At 38.7% G+C, this 22,166-nt stretch overlaps 2 protein-coding genes across 3 annotated transcripts; one reads left to right on the top strand and one right to left on the bottom strand.

Annotated features, from left to right (window-relative positions):
* Positions 1–971: 971 nt before the first annotated feature.
* On the bottom strand, positions 972–12,364 carry LOC107384600 (tetraspanin-8). Its single transcript, XM_015957944.3, has 9 exons — positions 12,108–12,364; positions 11,547–11,612; positions 11,169–11,282; positions 10,982–11,056; positions 10,807–10,905; positions 7,969–8,055; positions 7,483–7,542; positions 4,690–4,773; positions 972–4,605 (listed from the first exon to the last, which is right to left on the bottom strand). Exons 1-9 carry the CDS (start codon positions 12,186–12,188, stop codon positions 4,501–4,503), a joined length of 771 nt encoding a protein of 256 aa, XP_015813430.1. The 5' UTR covers positions 12,189–12,364; the 3' UTR covers positions 972–4,500.
* A 1,087-nt stretch (positions 12,365–13,451) lies between these two features.
* Positions 13,452–18,675, top strand: LOC107384610 (ras-related protein Rab-19). Of its 2 annotated transcripts, XM_070549017.1 has the most exons (5): positions 13,452–14,114; positions 14,742–14,885; positions 17,515–17,698; positions 18,024–18,127; positions 18,213–18,675. In XM_070549017.1, the coding sequence occupies exons 2-5, from the start codon at positions 14,805–14,807 to the stop codon at positions 18,402–18,404; spliced, it is 561 nt and encodes a 186-aa protein (XP_070405118.1). In that variant the 5' UTR covers positions 13,452–14,114; positions 14,742–14,804; the 3' UTR covers positions 18,405–18,675. The 2 variants fall into 2 exon arrangements, with proteins under 2 accessions (XP_070405118.1, XP_015813443.3); XM_015957957.3 differs by having other exon boundaries at positions 13,452–14,885.
* Positions 18,676–22,166: the final 3,491 nt, after the last annotated feature.

The raw sequence follows: 22,166 nt of genomic DNA, 5'->3' as shown, positions 1-22,166 counted from the left end.
CAGACTCTAATCAGACTTGAACTGGTTTTGAATTTGCAATTATTGTGTCTAAATTTTTGAGAACATTTAATGTTTAGCCAAATGTAAAACATGGAAAGAAGAGGTAAAACCCCACCACATCCATTTAACAAAGTTTAACTCTGTTTCTGTGCTGAATAAGTTTATTAATCTTTAAATGCATCGTTTAGTGGATAAAGTGAAATTATAATCAAATTCAGTTTAATACAGTGAACCCTTTGTAAACCTAAAATTCATATTTATAGTTTAAGGTTAAAAGCTTTTTGTAGAGTGTTTGAATCAGTTATTTATATAGCAAAATGCACTTCAGTACCAGTACGATTTCATTCAACATTAACTGAATTTTAACAATTTTTTCTCGCCTCACATTACAACTCCGCCTCTTTTTGCAAACATAAAGAAGGACATCTTGTGGTCAGATTCGGTTACTGCAGCCGATTTTTAAAACAGAAGATTCTACATGACAAGCAAAGAGGAGTCATTTACAGCACGCTGCTAAGAAGATAACAGGTTCAGTTGTTGGTAATTAAAAAAAACTCTTCAGAGCTGACAACTGGTTTCTAATTCACTGTTAGCATTGTTAGCTCAATGTTAGCCTTCTTAACCTGATTTTAGAGTAAAACAAAAAGATGCAGTGGCTTTTTAAGGTTTCTAGAAATAACTTCTGTTTACTGGCTTATGATCTTTACCCAGTGTCGAATTACAAATGCTAGCACAGCAGCTCACATGGACTCGGCTACCCTGCAGGCTCACAGTTTGTAACCAAAGATTACGCCCATCTTTAGTTTTTTTTTAAAGGAGAAAAACTGAAAAACCCCTGCTGTTTGAATGTAACCTTCTTTCCAAGGATTAAAACATTTGACTGTTTTGTGTTTATTGCAATGTAAAATTTTCATATAATAGTCTTATCTTTTGAGCATAAGGTTTCAAAATAAAACATTTTACACAAGAAACAAGAATCAAAGTGTTTAATTTATTCTATTTACAAAATATTACATCTGACTCATCACAAAATAAAAAGAATTACACATGTATGACAAAAAAAATGACACAATCACCAAAGAACAAACTGTTTATCAGGCATTTATGGCTTAAGTGCACAGGAAGACAGAATCTGCTGTTTCAGATGAAATTCTTTACTGCAGACAGCTCTTGTAGCGAGTCATCAGAAGTGGTGAAGCAAAAGTCTTCTTCAGTAAGATCAGCTGGAGCGTTACAGTCTCTGCAAGAAAATCAATGACTTTGTTTTCCTACCGAGGATCTCTGCAATGCCATTTCCCTTACACATAAAATAAACGTGACAGCATGCAACCAAAAATAAAAAAGAACCTCCTTCCCGTCTTTAGGAGGAGTTAATAGCAGGTAAATTCACTCGTTCGCTGTGCTTTTTGCAAAAGAGCCTCAAATGCATTTCGGATATTTACAGAGTGCATAACGAGGAGTCGAGACATTCTAGTGTCACAATGAGACATGATTCATTCCTTTGTCTAACCTGATTATATATGCAAGAAAATGCATCACTTAATCAAGGATTAAAGTTCAATAAAAGCAGATTGAACAGGGTGATCCATAAACATGACTAGTTGTTGTTTTGTTTACAAATACATGGTGTGTGCACTAGATAAAACATTTAATGCAAGACGGTTGAACTGTTTTAGGTTTTCCTTTTGGAGATGCTTCAACAATGCATGTACACTTTCCATGTAAAGTACTTTTACCTGCAAATTAAAATGTTTTTGGTATCATAGATTCTTCACTGACAACTGTAGGGAACAGTTTTGACCAAAAATGATTTAGTAGACTTTGGTTCCATGTGGGAAAACAACACAGCAAAAAGCAGCGGTAGTTCTTTTTTTTTATAAGTGAATATTCACAAAAGTGTCTAAATTTAACAAAATAAAGACAAATATTTGAAAGAATGCATATAAATCAAAACCAGAAATGAAAAGATACATTTAAGGGAAATAAAACTATGCTTTATGCAGATTTTATCTATAAAAACAGGAATTAAACATACATAGGCTACTAAACAGGCATTTCATGTTAGTATGATCTAGTCTTCGTCACGTATGACCTGTTTTATCACATTCGATCTCAATGCAGCAAACAAATATGTTTCATAAAATCAAATATGGCATCAATCCATCAACAAGTTGACTTCATTTTTAAGTGGAAACAAAACCAACCCACTCAGAACAAACACTTTGGGGGACCAATTGAAGTGCTTTTGTGTTAAAGTAACAAATTAATGTCTTAGACCCAGTCCCAATATTAATAAGAACACTTCCACACTTGTGCCTCAATTTCATGTTCCAGTCCAGTGGTGCGAGTACGTAGGGTGTCCTAATTCGCAAGTGTGAAGCTTGGACCCGCCCCTTTTGCTGAAGTGTGGGAATTTTAGGAAGAAGGTGCAAAAATGGCTAAACTGTCCTTTCCAAAAAGATTTATTTTCAAGTTGAAGTACCGAAATATTGTACATTTAATTTTTGAGTAAATATGAATAAAATCAAGCGCTTCTCTGTTGGAAAGATGAATTACATGAATGTTGAAAAACATTATTAACTGATAACAGTGCTGGTGTGTTGTCTGACGTGAAATGCCATCAACCTAATAACTTGTTTTAATATAATTTTAAGAGCAACATTTGTTACCGGCATCCTCACAGACAAGAATCCGTAGACGTGCCACTGGGCATTGGAGAGCGTAACAACGTCGCCGCCATACTGGATGGGTTCACGTTCACCAAACCCAGCTTGAGTCAACGCAGAGTTGTACAACTGATAAATATCTGTCCACGAACATAAACATTATAATGTTAGAACAATAAACTGATCATTTGGCATTGCTCTAATTTTATTTTGCATGGGTGGCAGCTCTTAGCTAACTATGAGTTTAGCACCAGTCACTTACATTTTAGCAGTTTGCTTAGCACAACTTACCTACCTGGGCTAACCACGGCTAACATAGCATCATCACGGTCCAGCCTTGTCATCTACTTTGCCTCCTCTAGATCCTGGCTCTCCAATTCCTGTGCTGCAAAAACTGGCGTTTGTGTTACCTAACATGTCGACTCCTGGGTTGAAGTTGTTCCGGGAGAATAGACTTGGTACCGCATCTGAGTGAACATGGCTAACACTTAACCCCAGCACGTAATTCTTAACCGTGAAGACGTGAGTACTTTCCCTCTAGTAAACAAGAGCCGCTCCTCACTCTTGATCGCCCTTAGACAATGTCGTCCTGCATCCACAGATGTTGGAAACAAATTGAAATGGAACTGCTTCAGAGCATGAGCAAAAAAACTTTTTACACCACAATGACGAATTTACTGTTAAAAACCCAGGAACCCGGGCTGCATGGTGGCACAGTTGTTAGCACTGTTGCCTCGTTGCACGAAGGTTGCAGGTTCAAAACTCTGCTCGGCTGTGGCCTTTCTGCGTGGAGTTGCGTGTTCTCCCCATGCATGTGTGGGTTTCCTCCGGGTACTCCGGTTTCCCCCACAGATCACAACATGCCCTATAGGTTATAAATTGTAAGTCGTTGTGGATAAAAGCGTCTGCCAAATAAATAAACATAAACATAAAAAGGTCCACTGGGCCTTACTTTGTACATAGCTCCCTGAACAGCCTCAGTTTGATGAAATAACATGTTTATGATTGATGAGCTAACAGCTAGTCCAAACCATCTTAAACTAAAACACGTTACTGATGTATTTAATCCCCACGGGTCATGATTAAGTTCAGATTAGCAGTTAGCTCAGCAAATCCGCTAAATGTTAACTCTATTTCTCTAAACATAGGCTATTCAGGAAGATTTTTACCACAACAAAATGAGTCTTTTTTAAATTAGTTTTACACTGAAACACCCCCCCCCATCCAAAACAACAACAATGCCCCATAAACACAAATAAAAGTGGAACATATTCCTTGTTAAAAAGAGTGCCCCTGGTGTTTAAAATGATTCAGAATGCATGTTTGTTCAGTTGAAATAAAAGAAAATAATTAGATTATTTATATGTACATGCTGTTAAAATTTTATCTTACTCAATGCATTTGACATTTCTTGCCACCAATATGAGAGCTAAAAAAGCCAAAAAGGTAAATAAAAAGATTGTTTTAAGATAGCTGTGAATGAATAAATAAATAAACAACAAATAAATAAATACTTAAAAAATATTAAGTACAATAAAACATTTGAGAGAACAAGTTCAAAATATGAAAAAAAATTTTTTAAAGTGGTTGTTTAAAAAAGAATAAATTTGATTAAATAGCTTTTTTACAGCAGTAAGGCGTTAAAGGAGTAATATGATATTAATCTATGCATGTAGATTACTTTTAAATATCAGTTACATGCAGTAACATGTGTAAAATCATAAGATATATTGCTACAGCACAAAATAGCCAGGTTATGGTAACAGCATTATGTGCAAATTCAAACCACTGGTGGTAGTTTCAAGTGTGTATTAAAACATACTGTTGAGCAGCACTAGAAAGCACCAGGCACGTATCTGTTTGACTGGAGAAAAGCGATAAATTCCTGCTTCTTTTTGATCTGCCCCATCAGCTTGATGCTCATGAAGAGTAATATAATCTGAGGACAGATGAAGAGGAAAGAATGAGTTAGGTGTTGTTTCGTCTACCATCTGAAAAGCTGTGAAATGGTTTGCAGACGTACCCAAAATATCCCACTGCCAAACTGTATGGCCATCACCAAGGAGAATGCCAGCTTCAGCTCGGAAACATAAATCGGAAGGCAAGGCTGTGGAATAAGAGACACATAAAGGCTTAAAGAAGTTGTCGTAAACAGGATATTGATCTGAGTGGAGAATTTGTCTTCCTCTGTGTCCAATTACACTCACTGGCTGCTTTATTAGTTATACCTGCTCGACGCTTGTTAAAGCCAACAGAGAAAGGTGCGACACAGAAAAAAGGTCTAAAAAGTGATGGATTACTGGGAAGAAATGTCCTTCTGATGGTAGAAATTGTAAGAAAATACCTAATTAGATTGTGTTTATTATTAAACATGCAACAATAAATCTGTTTTTTAAACTTAAAGTGTGTGTATTTTTCCTGGCGATACGGGGCAGTAGATACCTAAATTGTTGCAAGCAAGCAGTTGTTTTTTTTGTGTGTTTTGTTTTGGAGTAAAGCCTGGTTTATGCTTCTCCGTCAGCTCCGCAAGGGACAGACACGCACGGATTGACGGAAGCGTTTTGCTTTCATACTTCTCCGTCTCCTGGAGAGTGTTGCAAAGCAATTGCCCGGCAGGACAACAGAGGGCGTAGCGCTGTTCTGTGGTATCCTGTCATGTATCGGTCCAAGATAGTGTGTTTATATTGTGTTTTTGTGTATATAAGAGACTTTTTACACGGACATATCTGTCTCTCATTCTCCCACCTCTTCATGCGCTCCCCACCTCTAAACCCACGTTTCCTGTCATTTCCGTCCACAAATAAAACGCTTGCTGCGCATCTTTTCACTCCTCTAGTCACGGGAGGATGAAACGTTCATATTTTTAGAGTTTTTATGCGATGTATTCTTCAAGCTTCTCCGTGTCTGCCGCTAGTTAAACTCGGCTCTCTTTAAAATGGCGGCGCTGTAAACAACAGCGGCGTCCTGTCCAATCACAAGCTTGCGTAATCCGTCTCGTTCGACGGATGTTTAAAAAAAGTGGGCTCGACTCCGTACGTACTTGCGTGCCTGCCGGAGCCCTACGCAAGGACGGATAATGGCGTTGCGTGTCTCCGCACTGACGCAGACAGAGAAGCATAAATCAGGCTTAAGACCTTACCAATGGGTGCCCATTAGGGTCAAAAAGCCCTGGGGAGTGCAAGCTTCAGCAAAATGAGGAGCACATCAGAGTCCCTTTCATCACTGGCAACAAGTGGAGGTAAATGTGTAAAACAACATTTAAAAATGGCGAGGGTTTTGTAACAGTTTGTTACAAATAAGTAAATGCATTTTGCCCTCATGGGCTCCCGTAGAAGGAAACATGGCATCTAATATGGCGTCGCCCTGAGACTCAAGACTCGCTCTCATGTATTTTAGACCAGATTTGTATGGTTATGCATTACAAAGCTGCCAATATTTTTCAACAACTGGGCATCATTTCATTCATTTTCAACAAAATTCTGATGGATATTTTCAGGTATTAATGGTAAAACTACACATTGTCTCTTTAAGTCCACTAAAGACTGTGGGAAAAAGTAACTTGACCTCATACTTGATAACTTGTTGCACCATCCGTGGTGGCAACAACTGTAATCAAGCATTTGTGATAACGAGTAATTAGGTCTGTCCAAATTCAGAGGCTGCATCATTCAAAATCAGCCTTTTAAGGCCAATTACATCACAGCAAAGCAACAAGGCTCAAACGCTATTCAAAATACGGTGCACAAACACGTCCTTGTGTTTTTTCATGTACTGCTGCTAATCCTGGTTTCCCAATGGATAAATAAGCGGTATGTGACGCAATATATGGAAAATGACCAGAGAATTGGAAGACCACCCGCAATTCTGCAAGTTCACACCATAACAAGTGAGGACAAAGATGGCCGCATGTATCCTAAAAGGTTTGTACTTTAAATTCTGTTCTGCATACCTTGGCTACATAGGCGTCACAGGTAATCAGATACTTTTTTAATAAGTTAAGCAAGTGGAAAATGGACGTGACTTTTATTCTGAAAGTTTTCATTGATTTTGACTGCTTACATGTTTTGACCTGACCTGAACTGCTGAGCATGACACGTTCTGGAAAAGTAGACTTGAAGCGTTAATTTAGAGGAGCAACGCGTACCTACAGTTTTGGGAAGGGTCCAAAACACGATGATGCTTCACGGCCAGTGGAAAAACACCCATCCACTATTATAGCTATAATAGCGGCTAACTTCTGTTTAGTACCATCACTATTGCTGGGCAACAGGACAAATGCAGAAGGGGAAGGAGAAAATCTTTAGTCTAGACCTTCCAAATTCATAGTTGCTCATGCTAAGTAGTCAAGCAAAGACCGGGCTACGTGTACCGGGTAGGACAGGTCCTTACATGGTTGTTTCCCCTAAATATGAAGACAGCGTCTCACATCACTGGAGAGGAATGTTACCAACTCTCATTTAAAAAATGACACATTAAAGGGTTTCCCAGCATTAATGGCCTGTTTCAGGTCAAGGGTCAGAAATGATCCTTTAGCATTTTCTGCAAGAGAGCAAAATTAGTGGTTACATCAATTACAAGTTTTCTAGGTCCTGAAGCAGCAAAGCAGCCCCATACCATCACACAACCACCACTATGTTTGGCTGTTCGTATGACCTTCTTGTCCAAAATAGAACCAGGTTGGTTTGGAAGGCTTTGTTTAGCCGAAATTAATTTATCTGGGATAAACAACGATTTCTGACAGTTTCACCCAGAAAAAAAAACAGTTTCACTTTTAAGATGTAAAAATGTAAACACAATCAATTAGACTAAGCTTTACCTCTCGATAAACATACTGGTTCTTTGGAGCTCCGATTGTAGCACTGCCTCTTAGTCGAATCTGGTTGAAAGGACAAAATCCTATTAAATTTTTCAGGAAAAACAAGTTTGAACGACAACATATCACGCGCCCTGGGGTGCCTCTGTCAGTGCGCCCCAGGGCAGCTGTGGCTAGCTCATCCCCGTCAATGTGTGAATGAGTGTGTGAATGGATGAATGATACACTGTAGTATAAAGCGCTTTGGAGTCCTTACTCTGAGAGGCGCTATACAAGTGCGGGTCATTTATCATTAACATTTAGGTTTTCATTAATCAAATTCCCATCTTTTCCATAAATCCATCCACTCGAAAAATATTGATTTTAAAGCAATGACAATAAATATTAGGTCATTAAAAACAGTCTTAATGAGTGAAAGTCAATAAATGTTTGGTTTTTAGCACATGAAGGGAAATCATTGAGTTGACAAAGTAAATAAATGATTCTCACGCATTTTCCTGGATAGTGACAGTTACAGGAGGCGGGGATGGAAGCGCCCCAGTCCTTGTAGCCTTCGATGAGACCACAGCATTCAAACTGGGGGCGACACACACGAGAAAAAACAAGATGTCTAAATAAACATAGTGTTAAATGTTCATTATGGTGAGTCGTGTTTCCTTAACCTCTGCTTGTGGTTCTTTTATCTTTTCAGTATTCTAAGTTGTTTTTGGTCAGCATGAAAGTGTCTGCATGTTTAGCTGCAACACCATAAGGCAGGGGTGTCCAATCCTGGTCCTGGAGGGCCGGTAACCAGCAGGTTTTGTGGTTTTCCTGCTTCAACACGTTTGATTAGCTGGTTGAATCACCTGTGCAGCAGCTCATCAGGCTCTGCAGAAGCCTGTTAATCACCTGCTGATTGAAATCAGGTGTGTTGAAGCAGGTTAAAACGAACACGTGCTGGATACCGGCCCTCGAGGACCAGGATTGGACCCCCCTGCCAAAAGGAGCAAAAGGCAAGTGAGATAAAGTAGGAATTTCCTTCAAAGACCAACATCAGCTGATGTAAACACTGAAAACAGCTGAATCATCTCGTTTTGTTAGATCTCAGTGCCGCCTTTTCTGATCTCGGTCAGATCAGGGCTCATGTCACTGTAAATAAATTCAGTTTATTACATGACATGTGTGTGTCATGGATGAAAACATAGGCTTTTAATTTCGTATTTTGCCAAGTTGCCTTTCTCCTCCATGTTTATTTCAGAGGCTGAGTCACATTTCAAGATGATTGATTTTCCAGGTCACATGCAGGAGGACAGAGGAGAGGAGGTGGCAGAAAATGAGGTTTTCATCCCTTACTTAAGCTTCCTTTGCCGTTTTATTTGCAGATGCCTTTTTTTCCCAGTGATTTAAAATATGGGAAAACATGCACGTTTTTGACCTGTGGGAGGAGACTAGAGTGCCCAGAGAAAACGCAAACATGCATGGAGAGAACGTGCTAACTCAACTCAGATCGGCTGCAGCCAAGATTCAGATTGCGACCTTGTTGCTGCGACGCAGCAGTGATAACATCCAGAAAATTCAGGAGACGCAAACCTTTTTATGATCTTTTTAAATTCTGTTTATTCTAATAAAGTGATGAGAAAAAGTAAATATTGACTTTTGTTTTTTGCTTATTTTCTGTTTTTCCTCATATTAAAATGCTTCAGATCACCAAAAGAAAACCGACTGATAAAAATTAAATAGAAAATGTGGTGTTCCAATGATATTTTTTAAGTAATTGACCCCTAAACGTATTAACTGGTTGTAACACCTTTGTATGCAACATCTGCAATGATGTGTGAACCTCCAGTTTAAGGTGAAAATTCAGAAATGGTCCTTCAACAGTTCCTGCTAGAGAGCAGTATTTAAGTTGTCTATGTCCCAAAGCAGAAAAGCAGCCCCAGACCATCACACTACCACCACCATGTTTGATGCTGATGATGCTGCTTGTCTGAAATATAAGTTTAGTTTTAGTCCAGATGTAACAGAACAAACACCTTTTTGTACACCCCATCATGTCTCATTAGTCCACAAAATATTTTCCCCAAATCATGATGATCCAGATAAGATCAAGATTATTTTTTTACCTAACCCTAACTGCAAGGAGAAAATAACTATAACAAGGATTGCAGTTCCACCCTCATCCTCTAGGGGCCGGCTCCAGAAAGAAGCAAGTTCTCTTTGACTCCCATGTTAAAAATACCAACTTCACAGCAGAAATAGACATGTTTACAGTCTGGTTCGAATAAACATTTTAGGTTTAATATGTCTAGTTTAGCATCATGACAACTGATGCAGGGGAATTATTTTGTTACTAGTCTGTTTAGATGTGATTAAAGCTTTAAATTATAAACACTTAGGGGTGTGTCCTTTTGATTGACAGGTAGTAGATGAGTCATCAGTGTTAGCAGCTTGCCTGCTGCTTGGAAAGGCCTCAGCCTCACGTTAAACATGTTCCCAGCCAGAAAAGAGAAGGAGAAAGCGATTTTCTGGTAAAAGCACCCGCCCACCTTTGTTAGCTTCGGTTAGCTCAGTACGTTTGTAGTTACATCAGCTCAGAGTTTGATGGGTGTCAGTTATCTGCCTCCACTCTCACAGCCCCACTCTCTGCTCCATTTATATTTTTTTCCAGGAGTGACAAGACATGTGACACGGCCAAGATGGCAGTAGTGGGAATCGCCAGTTGGACGTCCAATTCAGTTTTTTGGAAACCAACGGGTGACGGTGCGGAAGGTTCGTCCGTTATATGTACGATCATTGTTGCTGTTGGTTTTTTCTGGTCATCTTGGCGTCAAAACTCTCCCATGATGCCCTATTTGCCTCATCTCTGTCGTATATTTCTTATATTTCTTTGGAATGAGGCATCGTGCGTTGCTTTTTAGAATATTTTAGCTGACTTCACGTTGTCATACAGTTTCTAATAAAGTTTTTTTTTTCTAATTCAAAAAATAAGGCCCTGATAAACTTTGTTTGACAGTGGAATTGATTTGCTGAAATGAAAATCGGGATGAATCTGTCGGGAGGAAAACCCCTTTTTCCGCAGCACTGTAAATGGCACAATTTGATGAAATCAAACATTTCACACTCTAATCTCTAATGAATCCAAAACGCCTACAAAGTGTTCCTGAGCCTTTAAATGGTCTCTCAGTCCAAGCTGAATTACTGAAATAAACAGGCCTTTGCACCATATTCTAACCCTGTACTTGACATAACACCTACTCCCAAAAGTCCCCCCAGAGAACAACTTCAAATGTTCCCAATGCTGAAACAATAAAATAAAATTAAAAATTAAAAAAAAATAACACAGCTTACTTCCTCTTGAATGTTATGCAGTAACGTCCGGTTGGCTTTGATGGGTCCGCTGAGCGGCATCATGGACAGCAGCTTGGACTCCTCACGAACAACACGTTTCTAAAACAACATTTCATGATTCTGACCCGTAGGGATTTGTTTCAAGTCGTAAACACGAGTCGTTTTAGCACCCTACCTCATAAACGTCTTGGTAACTTAATGCTGTTCTGATGATAATTGTTTGACTGGCTGCTGCCATCCCAGCTGCATACTGCACACACAAAGGGAGATAACTATTCAGCAGGAGATTGTTTCAAAATATCCATTCAGTGATGCATATACACAGAAAAGAGCAATATAAAAACATGGAGTGTTATTTCTACCAGAATTAAACACCATCTCTTTCCTTTGCAGGCTCCAAACACACCGAGCACTGAGAGCAGCAGGCAGCCAGCCTCGATGACGTACATCATGGCTACAGAGATACTGGGAACCATCTGAAAAACAAAACACTGTGTTATCAGGATGTAATGGAGCATGCAGAGCCTTTTCACGATGCTTCAATCTTTAGATCAAGATCCCGCAAAACACACTCTTCCAAAGAAAGACAGTGTAAAAATGTGCTGCTGTGGTGCATTCAGGGGATATTTATGGAAGGAGTCATTAATAATTCCTTAGCTGTCTCAGATAAATATCATGAGCTTCTGAAAGCACGCTGATCCAATCGGAAAAACATCCCCAACACCTTTTTCCTTACTCACTTTGCCAGTTTGGATGAGGTCCCTGTGCCATATTACGGTCATCCTCAGCATGAAGAAGCACAGTGCCTTGGGGAGAGAAAGGTAAGCATTTATTTGGCTTACAAACACATGAAATCTTTATGTGATTGTTTGAATATTCTAAATATGTAAAAATTATCATTTAAACCCCTGACTTTAGGTATTTCTTATGAATGTGAGCTCATTTCTTAAAGGTTATGTGAATTCATTAATTTAAAAAAAAGAGAAGAGGCTCTTCACTAAAACAAACGAATGTTTAGCCTAAATGTGAGACTTAAAAAAATAAACAATTTACAGCAATTAAGAGAATTTCACTTTCCTGTGTAAAAATACAGTTAAATGGCGAGTTTAATGCAAATGACTCTTTCGTTATTATGTTTATTTGTCCAAAATTTGCATTTTACTCAAATTTGGAAAAAATGTTAGTTATTGAGATGTGAGTGGTAATTTTATTTTATAATATAGTAATAAAAACAACTAGTGATGAGAGAGAGAGGCCTCTTCGGTGAAACTGCATTAAAACCCTTTAGGAATGTTACCTACCATATGCACAGCATTAGCGAAAATAAACGGCCTTTTCAGGCTGGTTTTATCCGCCACCACGACCACCGAGCTCTTCTGCATCTTGGTGTCGCTGCTTCCGCCTCCACGCTTTAAAAGAAAAGCTTCCTTCTCTTCAGAAAAGGTGTTTTATAAGAAAATGTTAAATGAGCGAAGCTGCAGCGGAGGCAGTAAGGGCATCTATCCGCACTCGACGTCACGCCGATGTGGGGTCTGCGCTGCATTCAGGGATACTCGGAAATAATGGTTTCAGCGTGATTAACGTGATTTTGGCCGCATTAGCACGGCCCTCAATGAGGTTTGAAAATCAAACTAGCTTCTGTAGTCATGTGCATTTATAAATCTAATGTGCTCTCCAATTGTGAACGAATTGATTTAAGATTGAATTGGTTTAACAGTGTAAATGCTACGTGTTTTGAAGTTTTATCGAAAAAAAACATTACATTGTACAGTTTTTCATATAAAAACAACCAACAGATTTGACACACTCACAAGAAACTATAAAGTGTAGGAGGCCATTTTAATATGAGGGTCTTATACTTTAAAATCCACAACACTGTTTTTTATTTACATTCAAACCAAGTATCCAAGCATCTGCTGTTATGAGTCATAATCCACCATCACTTAGTATTCCATGCAAGTGGTACAATCCTACTTCATCTCCCCCAAAGAATCACTCTGATTGACAGAAGTATGTATGTATCTATATGGCCCTTGAGATTATATTAGACAACCTCCCAGCATTACGTAAAAAGATCTATGATTTTGCAGCATTATAATATTTTATTCTGTTTAACTTTGACTTGTTTTTGTTAGGCTGAATTTAAATGTCATATTATTTATTTTAGGCAAAAACTTCACAAGTTTAATAGTTTAACCAAAATGTTCAAAAACAATGCTTGTCATTTTTTTTACCCATATATGTTTTTGTGATCCTACTAATCCCAAATAGCTATGGGAAAACCTAGATTTCACACTAGAAAATAAACTTGGTTGTCTGGAGGATATGGATTATGATCAGCTCAAGGGTGTATGTCACAAACCCCATTAAACTCCCAGAATGCAATGCACCACTGCCACAAACCCAGCTGCAACTCTCCTAGGCTGCAGCTCGTTTCTGTCTGTTGGGGAAAACGCTGCTAACAGATTTTGCTGAGTTGAGTTTACCAACGCTAAAGCAGAGAAATATTAAGATTTAACTTCTGAATGAAAATGATCTAATGCCAAAAAGGAAAAAGTAAACACAACTCAAAAATCTGCTTGTTTTCCTTTTGCTTTGACAGACTGAGCTCTTTTTCCACCTGTAGGCAGCTCAAATGATCAGAGCAGAAATAAACGAGCAACTTTTTCTTTGATGAAACTCAGGCGCTATCCCAGTGAGGCGCCTTCTGATCCCAAGCATTCGTGAACTCAGATTTCCCTGGCATTTTATCAACGCTACAGATAGTTGAGTCAGTGTACATTTTTATATTTACATGTGGATTTTCACTTATTAACTTAAAAAATAGATTGTATAGCCTCTAACAGTTGTAGCAGATTGTTAATATAAATAATTACTCAAATATATTACCACAGCCTGCAGGGAATTTGTTGAATAAAATCGAACTCACTAAAAACAAATAGAGAACTAAAAGAGGCTCAAGACTTTTGCAAAGCCCACCACCACCAGGCATTCTTTCCACCAGTGATATCCAATAATAATCAACTCGGTCTTTGGTTTGCATTTCCGTAAAGAAGCTAAAGGGATTTAAAAGATGAATTCTGACTGCATTTCCCAGAATGCAACTGTAGGTATGAGGCTGGGCTGCAAAGGAAGAACAGGTGGGGCGGGTTTCTATTGTTTCCACAGGTGGTGTGAAAGGAGAAAGACTCACGTCAGTGACAGTCAGAACAGGAAAGGCAGACGAGAGAAAATATGCAGGAGTAAAGGAAGGAGAATCTCGGGGGAGGAAACTTGAGTGGGAATTTAACCAGCAACTCTCTCAGAAGGTGTCTTAATTTTATTTACTAGAAGATTTTGATTTTTCATCAACTACTGGAACACGTGCATGAGGACTGAGAGGATGGGATGTGTTTTCATGCTGTCTGCTGCTGTGGACAGAGAAGTGGGTCAACACCCGAGACGGAGCTGAAAGGAGAGTTTTGTCTCACTGAGCCAGAAGGACTCGACTGTCTGTGGACAAAAACAAAAAAGAGTGGACATTTTTAGATTTAGGATTTTAACAAACAAAATGTTAGTCATTTGCAACTTGGTGTATTTTGAATCCTCATCAAAAATGTTTTTACTTGGAAAAATCTTATAGATTTATTTCCAAATTTTGAAAACCTTAAAACATCTCAGCTCTGATCCGTTTCAATTAAGACAACTGGACTAACTTGACTAAATCCACTCCAACTTTTTGATCAATCATCGCCCTTTATTTATATATTTTTTACAGTTTTGTAAACTTCAGCCTATCGACTCTTGACCTCAGGGGTCAAATATTCCAAGTTTCCAGTTCAGCCTCCAGAGGGATCATTCCCTTCATTCACTCTGGAAAAAAAGACACGAGTTGTCCTCCTATCATGCAGGCGCCAGGTCATGAGCATGATGACACTTTTGATTTCCTGTTTAAGATCATCCTCATTGGAGACACCAATGTAGGCAAGACCTGCGTGGTCCAGAATTTCAAGTCCGGGATGTTCACTGAGAAACAGCAGAACACCATCGGGGTGGATTTCACAGTGAGGACGGTGGACATCAAAGGCAAGAGAGTGAAGGTAAGACGTCATCCGTGATGTCTGTTTTTAGTATTTGTGTGGACACAAACAACAAAATAAAAGAAGAACAGACTGTTTTCATGTTGGTGCCCTGAACGTGTCATGAGGACAACTTGAGCTCAATGAAAATCAAAATTTCTGTGTTTGCATTTGATCTAAACAACACAAAGCTGATATGTTTGATGTGTTTTTGCTCCATTTTGGTCACTGGTGTGTCAGATTAAATTTCTCTTAGAGTGAACGACGTCATAGCGAGGCGTCCTTTAGTTTGACTCGACCCAAAAGAAGTCATTCAAGTTTCTCACTTGAAGAACCTGTCGTTCAGGTTTCACAGAGCCGTTGTGCAGACAGAAGCAGGATCTGGAACGACCCCTCAGAGCTGCTGCAACGCTAGACTGAAGTTTTGTTGTCTTAAAATAAACAAATCGAGAAGTTCATTCATATTTAATTATCTAGATTTTATGTTTTTATATTTGCATCTGAAAATCAGATTTTGCACACATTCAGGCTGTAGTGGGTGAATGTGGAAGTCGCCCAAACTGTGTGGTTGAAGTTATTTTGACAGCTCATGTTTCAGTCTCCTCAGTGATCTTCAGCTAGGACCTGAGGCGATGATCTTTAGACTCATAAGATGCTGATCGTTGCACCAAATTCACGTTGTGACTAAATCTACATTTACAACACTTACTAAACACTGAAATGTGTCTTTAAGAAGCACAAACGCGTGTTTCTTTTATTCCTACGGTGTAAGGATTGTGAACTGTCAGCTGTTAAACCAAGCCTTACTTTCTTAAACAGCCGGCTAACAAATAAGATAAAGCAGTGAACTGGTTGGTCGAGTGGGACTGGTTGCTACAACTGTTAGATCATCAGGGATCACATTGAGAGATATTATAATGACTCTGGTTTTCTCTACAGGGAGACCAACAAGTATGTGCTGAACCCTCTGAGGTTCTGGTCAAACTCATTTCAGTCACTATTATTGCTCAAGTATGAAATATATTCAGAACAATCTAAGAAATGCGGGGATGCTCAGATAAAAGCTAAACATTGTTACCTTAGGATTTACACTGGTCATAAAAATGGGAACACAAAAATAAGACATCCTGAATGAATGAATTATTATTAAATACTTTGTTCTTTACATAATTAAATGTGCTAAAAATCACTCATATCAACAATGGAAATCAAATTTATAAACCCATAAAGGTCTGAATTTGGAGTCGCACTCTGCCACTTGAGTGAAAGCCTCGCCAGCATTCAGAAGTGACCAAACCATCAGCCAGAAAGCACAGGAACTGAGAAGTTGTCTGTGGTCACCACCTGCACCACTCCTTTATTGGAGATGTCTTGTTAGTTGCCTCTAATTTCCACCTGTTGTCTATTCCATTTGCACAGCAGCGGTGAAACTGTCCATCAGCGTTGCTTCCTAAGTGGACACTTTGATTTCACAGAAGTGTGATTGACATGGACTTACATTCCCTTTCATTTGTTTTTAGCATTTAGTGTTTAGTACATTTATTCTTGTAATCATTTAATAACTTTTATAATATGATTCTTACTTCACCAAGTAAAAAAAATTGCAAACATATATTTTTTTGTTTTATAGATACATATTTTTAATCTGGACAGAAAAAAGGTCCAAGGGTTTGTGAGTTGAAGCTTTGTGCAGTTTAGAAGCACATTATCTCTGCATCCAGTCATAAAACTGTTTAGTTCCTCCATCAGATGCCCTCCTTTGGTGATAAGCTGAACATTAGTGCTCCAACTCAAAGCCACATCTCCTAAAATTAAAAAGAATACTTCCTCAGAGAATCTAACCTTCAGCCGGTAATCATTATCTCAGTTTGGCTGTCACGTACGGTAAAGGTTAAAAAAAAGAAAACACACCAACATGCTAAGGTGGAATTTTACTTCAGTCTTCGAGTTATTAAGTTCCTTCGGTTCACTAAAATCTGTGGAGGTATTTGTGCACATTTCTACTGAGTTCATGAGCTCGGCCATGGACGTAATTTTCCCTTTGGGGGGGTGATCTTTACAGTATGTTCTAATGGGAAACAGGCTTCAACACAAACGGTTGTTTTCTGCTTGGTCCTAGAGCTCAACCAGTGTCAAGTTAATATAGCGTAATATTGTTTTTGGGTGGTAAAAAGTGTGGGGGTCAAAACTTGACTTTGGAAAAAGTGGGGGGGGGGACATGTCCCCCCGTCCCCCCCAAAAAAATTACGTCCATGAGCTCGGCTAAATAAGACCAAATCATCAAGTTACCACCACCATGCAAAACCAACAGCTGGTTTGAGGTGTTTGTGCGCTGTGCATTAAGACTGAAGTCTTCTTCAGGTACAACTTCAAGATTTCTGTTATGTTTGTTTTTTAGAGATATGAGGATATTTAATCTAACAAGTCAAGCTAGTTTAATCTTTTTCTCTTTCCCTCCTGAGCAAGGGCTCACCAATGCCTAAAGTCAGAGCTTTGAAAGTATAATTTCTATAGATGGGAACAAACTTTTCATGTAACTTGGGTCTGAATTTAAACAATGTTTCCTGTCACCGAGGACCGTAACTTTATTTTTCTCTCATTTTAACTTGATACCAACTCATTGCTGTTATTTTTAACACGTGTTGTACAGATGCAGGTGTGGGACACAGCTGGTCAGGAGCGGTTTCGTACCATCACTCAGAGTTACTACCGTAGTGCTCACGGTGCTGTGATCGCGTATGACATCACTAGAAGCTCGACCTTTAACTCGGTGAGCCATTGGATCAAGGAGGTTGAGCTTTATGGAGCAGCTAACGTGGTTCTGGTGCTCATAGGTGGGTGTGATCTGAAAGTGGTGTGTGTGTGTGTGTGTGTGTGTGTGTGTGTGTGTGTGTGTGTGTGTGTGTGTGTGTGTGTGTGTGTGTGTGTGCTCGTTTGAACATTTAAAATCAAATAAGTTCCGCCTTTAAATGAAAATCACAGTAAGATGTAAACTATTGACTGACTACAAAGACAAATCTATACATGCTTCCCTTCCAAACGTGGCCTCAACATTTCTTGCAGCTTTGTTTTTGCAACATGCATCTTATAATATAAATGAATAATGATGATTTAAGCAGAATTGTCAGTGCCAACAGCTTCCGGATCATCTTCCTTCAGGTAACAAATGTGACTTGGAGCAGGAACGCCAGGTTCCATTTGAGAAGGCCTGCAGCCTGGCGAAGGAGAGCAGCATGCTCGCTGCTTTGGAGACGTCTGCAAAGGTGATGCGCATAAATAATTCTGAACGCAACGCAGGCATGTGTACAATGGGTTGAATTGATCACTAGAAGCTTTTTGTCTGTTCAGGAGAGTCGAAATGTGGAAGAAGCCTTTCTGATGATGGCCAGAGAGCTGATGTCTCGCAATGGCCTCCAAGTCCAGCAGGGAGAGACGGAGAGCTGCAGCGCTCCTCAGATTCACCTCAGAAGCAACTCTCGACCAGTCGAAGTTGCCCACGTAGCTGCTTACAAGCCACCTGAGAAAAAGTCATGCTGCTGATGTGGGAACGGAAAAGGACTGATGATATAAATCAAAAGTAAACAAGGACAGTTGTGGTGGACGATTGTTTTTAGTTATTGGGATTTTTGGAAAGAAATGAATGAAATTTCAAAACAGGGAAGTTATTTGATGATGCCAAGGACCAGAGGATATACAAGTATTGAGAAATAAACGCAGGAGTCATCGTCACCACACGGATCTCTGATCAGGAGAGTCTCCTTATCCCCTGGACAAGGACTGATTCTGTTCTCTGATGTCATAAATGCTGAAAGGACTAGAAACATCTTATTTAGTGAGTTTCTGATGCTAATTCAGATCTGAATTTCTTAGAAAAAAATGTTTTGTTTCCTTTTAGCACTTACTTGCCTCGAAAGTGTTGAACCCAACACAACCAAAGGATTGCAACAAGACAAGCATGTATGAGTATTTTCATGTTGCCATTGTTTGTAAAGCTATTTTATGGGGCCTTGTTTACATAAATAAAAGAACATACACGTGGTTACATTTAGCTTCTATTAACAATAAAAATTAGATGGGAAATTAACTTTTCGACTGCATTAATTCTGGAAATTCAATATTGGGTCAAAATTATGAAACTAAATTAACTTCATTACAAATTCTAAATGAAATTTAAAACTATATTTAAAATTAGAATCACATTAAAACTCACCAAGAGTAGATATTTTAATAAAATCTAAATATAAAAAGTTTAATGTAAATATGTAGAGACAACTTTAAAGGTGCAACTAAATATTCTGAATACAATCTCGACAGTTTATTACAAATGTTTATGATTTAATCGAAATATATCAAATTCTAAAGTTAAATGTAAACTTTAACTCATACATTTATGCAAAAACAGTTGTCTGTAATAATTTAGAATCAATTCTAAATAAAGAGCTTAAAGAGCAAGTCACCCCCAAATCAACTTTGGTTGCTGATAACTATATAAATGTGTGTCTAATCGTGCTGTAGACACGTGTCGTCAATAATTCGGCACTTTAGTGCATCTTTGTTAAAATTTAAATATTCTGCCTAAAACTGTCAGTGTTGTGTCATCGTTGGGTAAAAACTCTGCACTGCATTTGCATATAAATCTGCCATTGCTATTGGCTAAGAGGTACACTATGACATTTACTGGTACACTATGATGTCACAATGCCGTTGTGAGCCTGTGGCCGTTTTCGAGATGAGCCAGTTCTGCGCAGATTAGATCAGCGGTGATCGGCGCGCAGCGCTTGCCGGTTAGATTTGCGTCCGACTTGCTCTGACGTCATGCATACGTAGGCAACGATAACCTCGTGAGATCAAGACGGCCGCAGATTATGGAGCAAGGTGCTGCAGTTGCTCTCCACCGGCTGCAAAACCTAGAGGATGACGAGAAACGCCTGGCTCTCATCTGATCTAAGATCTGATTGGTTCATATTTTGATCCAAACATCCGGTGGTAGAACATGAAGTGTTAGTTGGTCACATGTATTCTGTAAATCATGTTACGTTGATGATGACAACAATATGGGCCATAAAGAGAAATGTGTTTTGTGTTCTTTTGTCACGTTTCCTATGAGCACACTAAAGCTACAGCTGATAACCTTTACTTATTATTACAGTCATGTCTTCATATACAATATATGATATCCACAAGCACATGGGGATGTGTTTCAGCTGCTAACAGGCACCAGAATTACAATAGAAAATTAAACAAGTGTGAACGCTAACGCGATACATTCATCCATTGTCACCCGCGACCTACACATGTAGGGAAATCTGTTCGACTTAAATGCTGGCTTTCAGTCACTCCCCCCGCTGCTTTCGTCTGCTGGTTTCCAGGCAAGGCGCTGCTCAACTCGAACAAGGCCTGTGTGTGTGTGCGTGTGTATTTGTTAGTTACTCCGCCCTCTCTGTCTGCCAGGCAACAGCATTTGTTGCATTTTTCCATAAACCGTTCCATAAACCGTCTCCGTCCCTCACTGACCCCTCACACTGCCGCCATTCTCGTCCACAGCCTCGTCACCTCCCGTATCGACTATTGCAATTCACTTCTTTATGGTCTCCCCAACAAACTCCTTCATAAACTGCAAATGGTCCAGAATTCAGCAGCCCGTATTATCACCAGAACCCCTTCCTTTCACCACATCACCCCGGTTCTCCAGCAGCTTCACTGGCTCCCAGTTAAATTCAGGTCCATCTTCAAAATTCTCCTCCATACCTTCAAAGCAATCCACAACCTCTCTCCTCCATATATCTCAGACCTTATAAGTATTCACACCCCATCCCGTCACTCAGATCTTCTTCTTCCATCCATCTTGCGGTTCCTTCTTCCCGTCTCGCTACCATGGGGAGCAGAGCTTTCAGCCGCTCTGCTCCCCGTCTCTGGAACTCACTTCCCCCAGACATCAGGAACATCGACAGTTTTACCCTTTTCAAAACAAAACTCAAAACACACATGTTTAAATCTGCCTACAACCTCTGATTTTATTGAACTGTTTCTCTCTTTGTTTTTTCTTGTTTGGGTTTTATTATTGTTTTATTGTATTTTATCACGTGTTTTCTGTAAAGTGACCTTGGGTGTCCTGAAAGGCGCTTTTAAATAAAATGTATTATTATTATTATTATTATTCAAACATGAAGTGGGAGTGGAGTAAGACTCTGCAGGGGGTGACTTGCTCTTTAATGTAAATATTTGAAATTAAAGTTAAATGTAAAATATTTTAAATCAAATCTTAATCTTAAAAAATAACATTTTGATTCAAATGTATACATTCAAACTTAAATTAAAACATCTAGAATCAAGTTTAAATAAATGAAGTTTAACACTCAGAAAGAAATCCATACATTAAGTTAAATCTGAATATTTATAATCAAATCTAAATATTTTAGACAAAGTACAATCTGAGTGTTCAAATCTATATTTAGTCTTAGCAGACCATCATAAAACAGGTAATTTACCAAAAGGAAAGTGGGGTAAAGACATCAACAATTCGATGTCTCAGTGCCCTTTTTTGTGGTAACTTTGCATGTTTCCATTCAATCGTGGATCTTCTATCGATGTTCCTGGCTTGGTTTTCCTGACATTGATAAATTACCAAAAAAATGGACTTAAAGAACATAGAACTCTAAAACCTGATATAGAGGATCTCCTCCTTTCTTTTATTTTGAAAGGACACTTATGTTTGTGTAAGCCTGAAACATTTACTTCAAACTCCTCCACAATCAAATGTAAATATTCAGTTTTCTATATTTTGATACAATCTAAATATAAATCACGTCATTGATATTTAAGCTAAGTCTAAAGGCATTTTTTTAAAGCATTTTAGACAATCTTGAACAAAGGAAATCCTTCTGAACTATATGAATGACATCATGTTCTTCACTGCAAAGGATGCATGATGTCAGGATTTTGTCAGAGTAAAAACGATCTTTGTGAGCGTATGCAGTATTTTCACCTAACCACTAGATGGAAGTTTACTCAATCTTTTGCTGCAAGTTGAATTTTTGCATTTTGCAAATAACCTTATCTGAAATGTGTGCATACACAGAAACTGTAAACTAAGTTTAAATGCAAGCTGAGAGACATAAATAAAAATCTAAAACATCATATTTCCTTGTGTTTTGAGCCAGAATAGCAGACTGAAACACACTGATGTCTCATCTACATTAGTTGGTTTGTTGGACAGAAGTTGGACAGGTTGAATGAAAGATCTGTGCAGTCTGACAAGCAATTAATGATTAATATTTGATTCTTAAACAATTCCGTTTTCTG

Source organism: Nothobranchius furzeri, chromosome 1 (assembly GCF_043380555.1).
Source record: "Nothobranchius furzeri strain GRZ-AD chromosome 1, NfurGRZ-RIMD1, whole genome shotgun sequence".
NCBI classification, from domain to species: Eukaryota; Metazoa; Chordata; class Actinopteri; order Cyprinodontiformes; family Nothobranchiidae; genus Nothobranchius; species Nothobranchius furzeri.
Note: the sequence above shows the minus strand (reverse complement) of the source record. Positions and strands in the feature narration are given on the sequence as shown.

Coding starts and splice junctions, on each gene's coding strand:
- LOC107384600 (XM_015957944.3), bottom strand. CDS start 12,188: ATGCAGAAGAGCTCGGTGGTCGTGGTGGCGGATAAAACCAGCCTGAAA. Junction 10,906..10,981: donor GTTACCAAGACGTTTATGAG/GTAGGGTGCTAA, acceptor ATGTTGTTTTAG/AAACGTGTTGTTCGTGAGGA. Junction 8,056..10,806: donor TGCATAACATTCAAGAGGAA/GTAAGCTGTGTT, acceptor TGTCGCCCCCAG/TTTGAATGCTGTGGTCTCAT.
- LOC107384610 (XM_015957957.3), top strand. CDS start 14,691: ATGCAGGCGCCAGGTCATGAGCATGATGACACTTTTGATTTCCTGTTT. Junction 17,699..18,023: donor CGTGGTTCTGGTGCTCATAG/GTGGGTGTGATC, acceptor ATCTTCCTTCAG/GTAACAAATGTGACTTGGAG. Junction 18,128..18,212: donor CTTTGGAGACGTCTGCAAAG/GTGATGCGCATA, acceptor TTGTCTGTTCAG/GAGAGTCGAAATGTGGAAGA.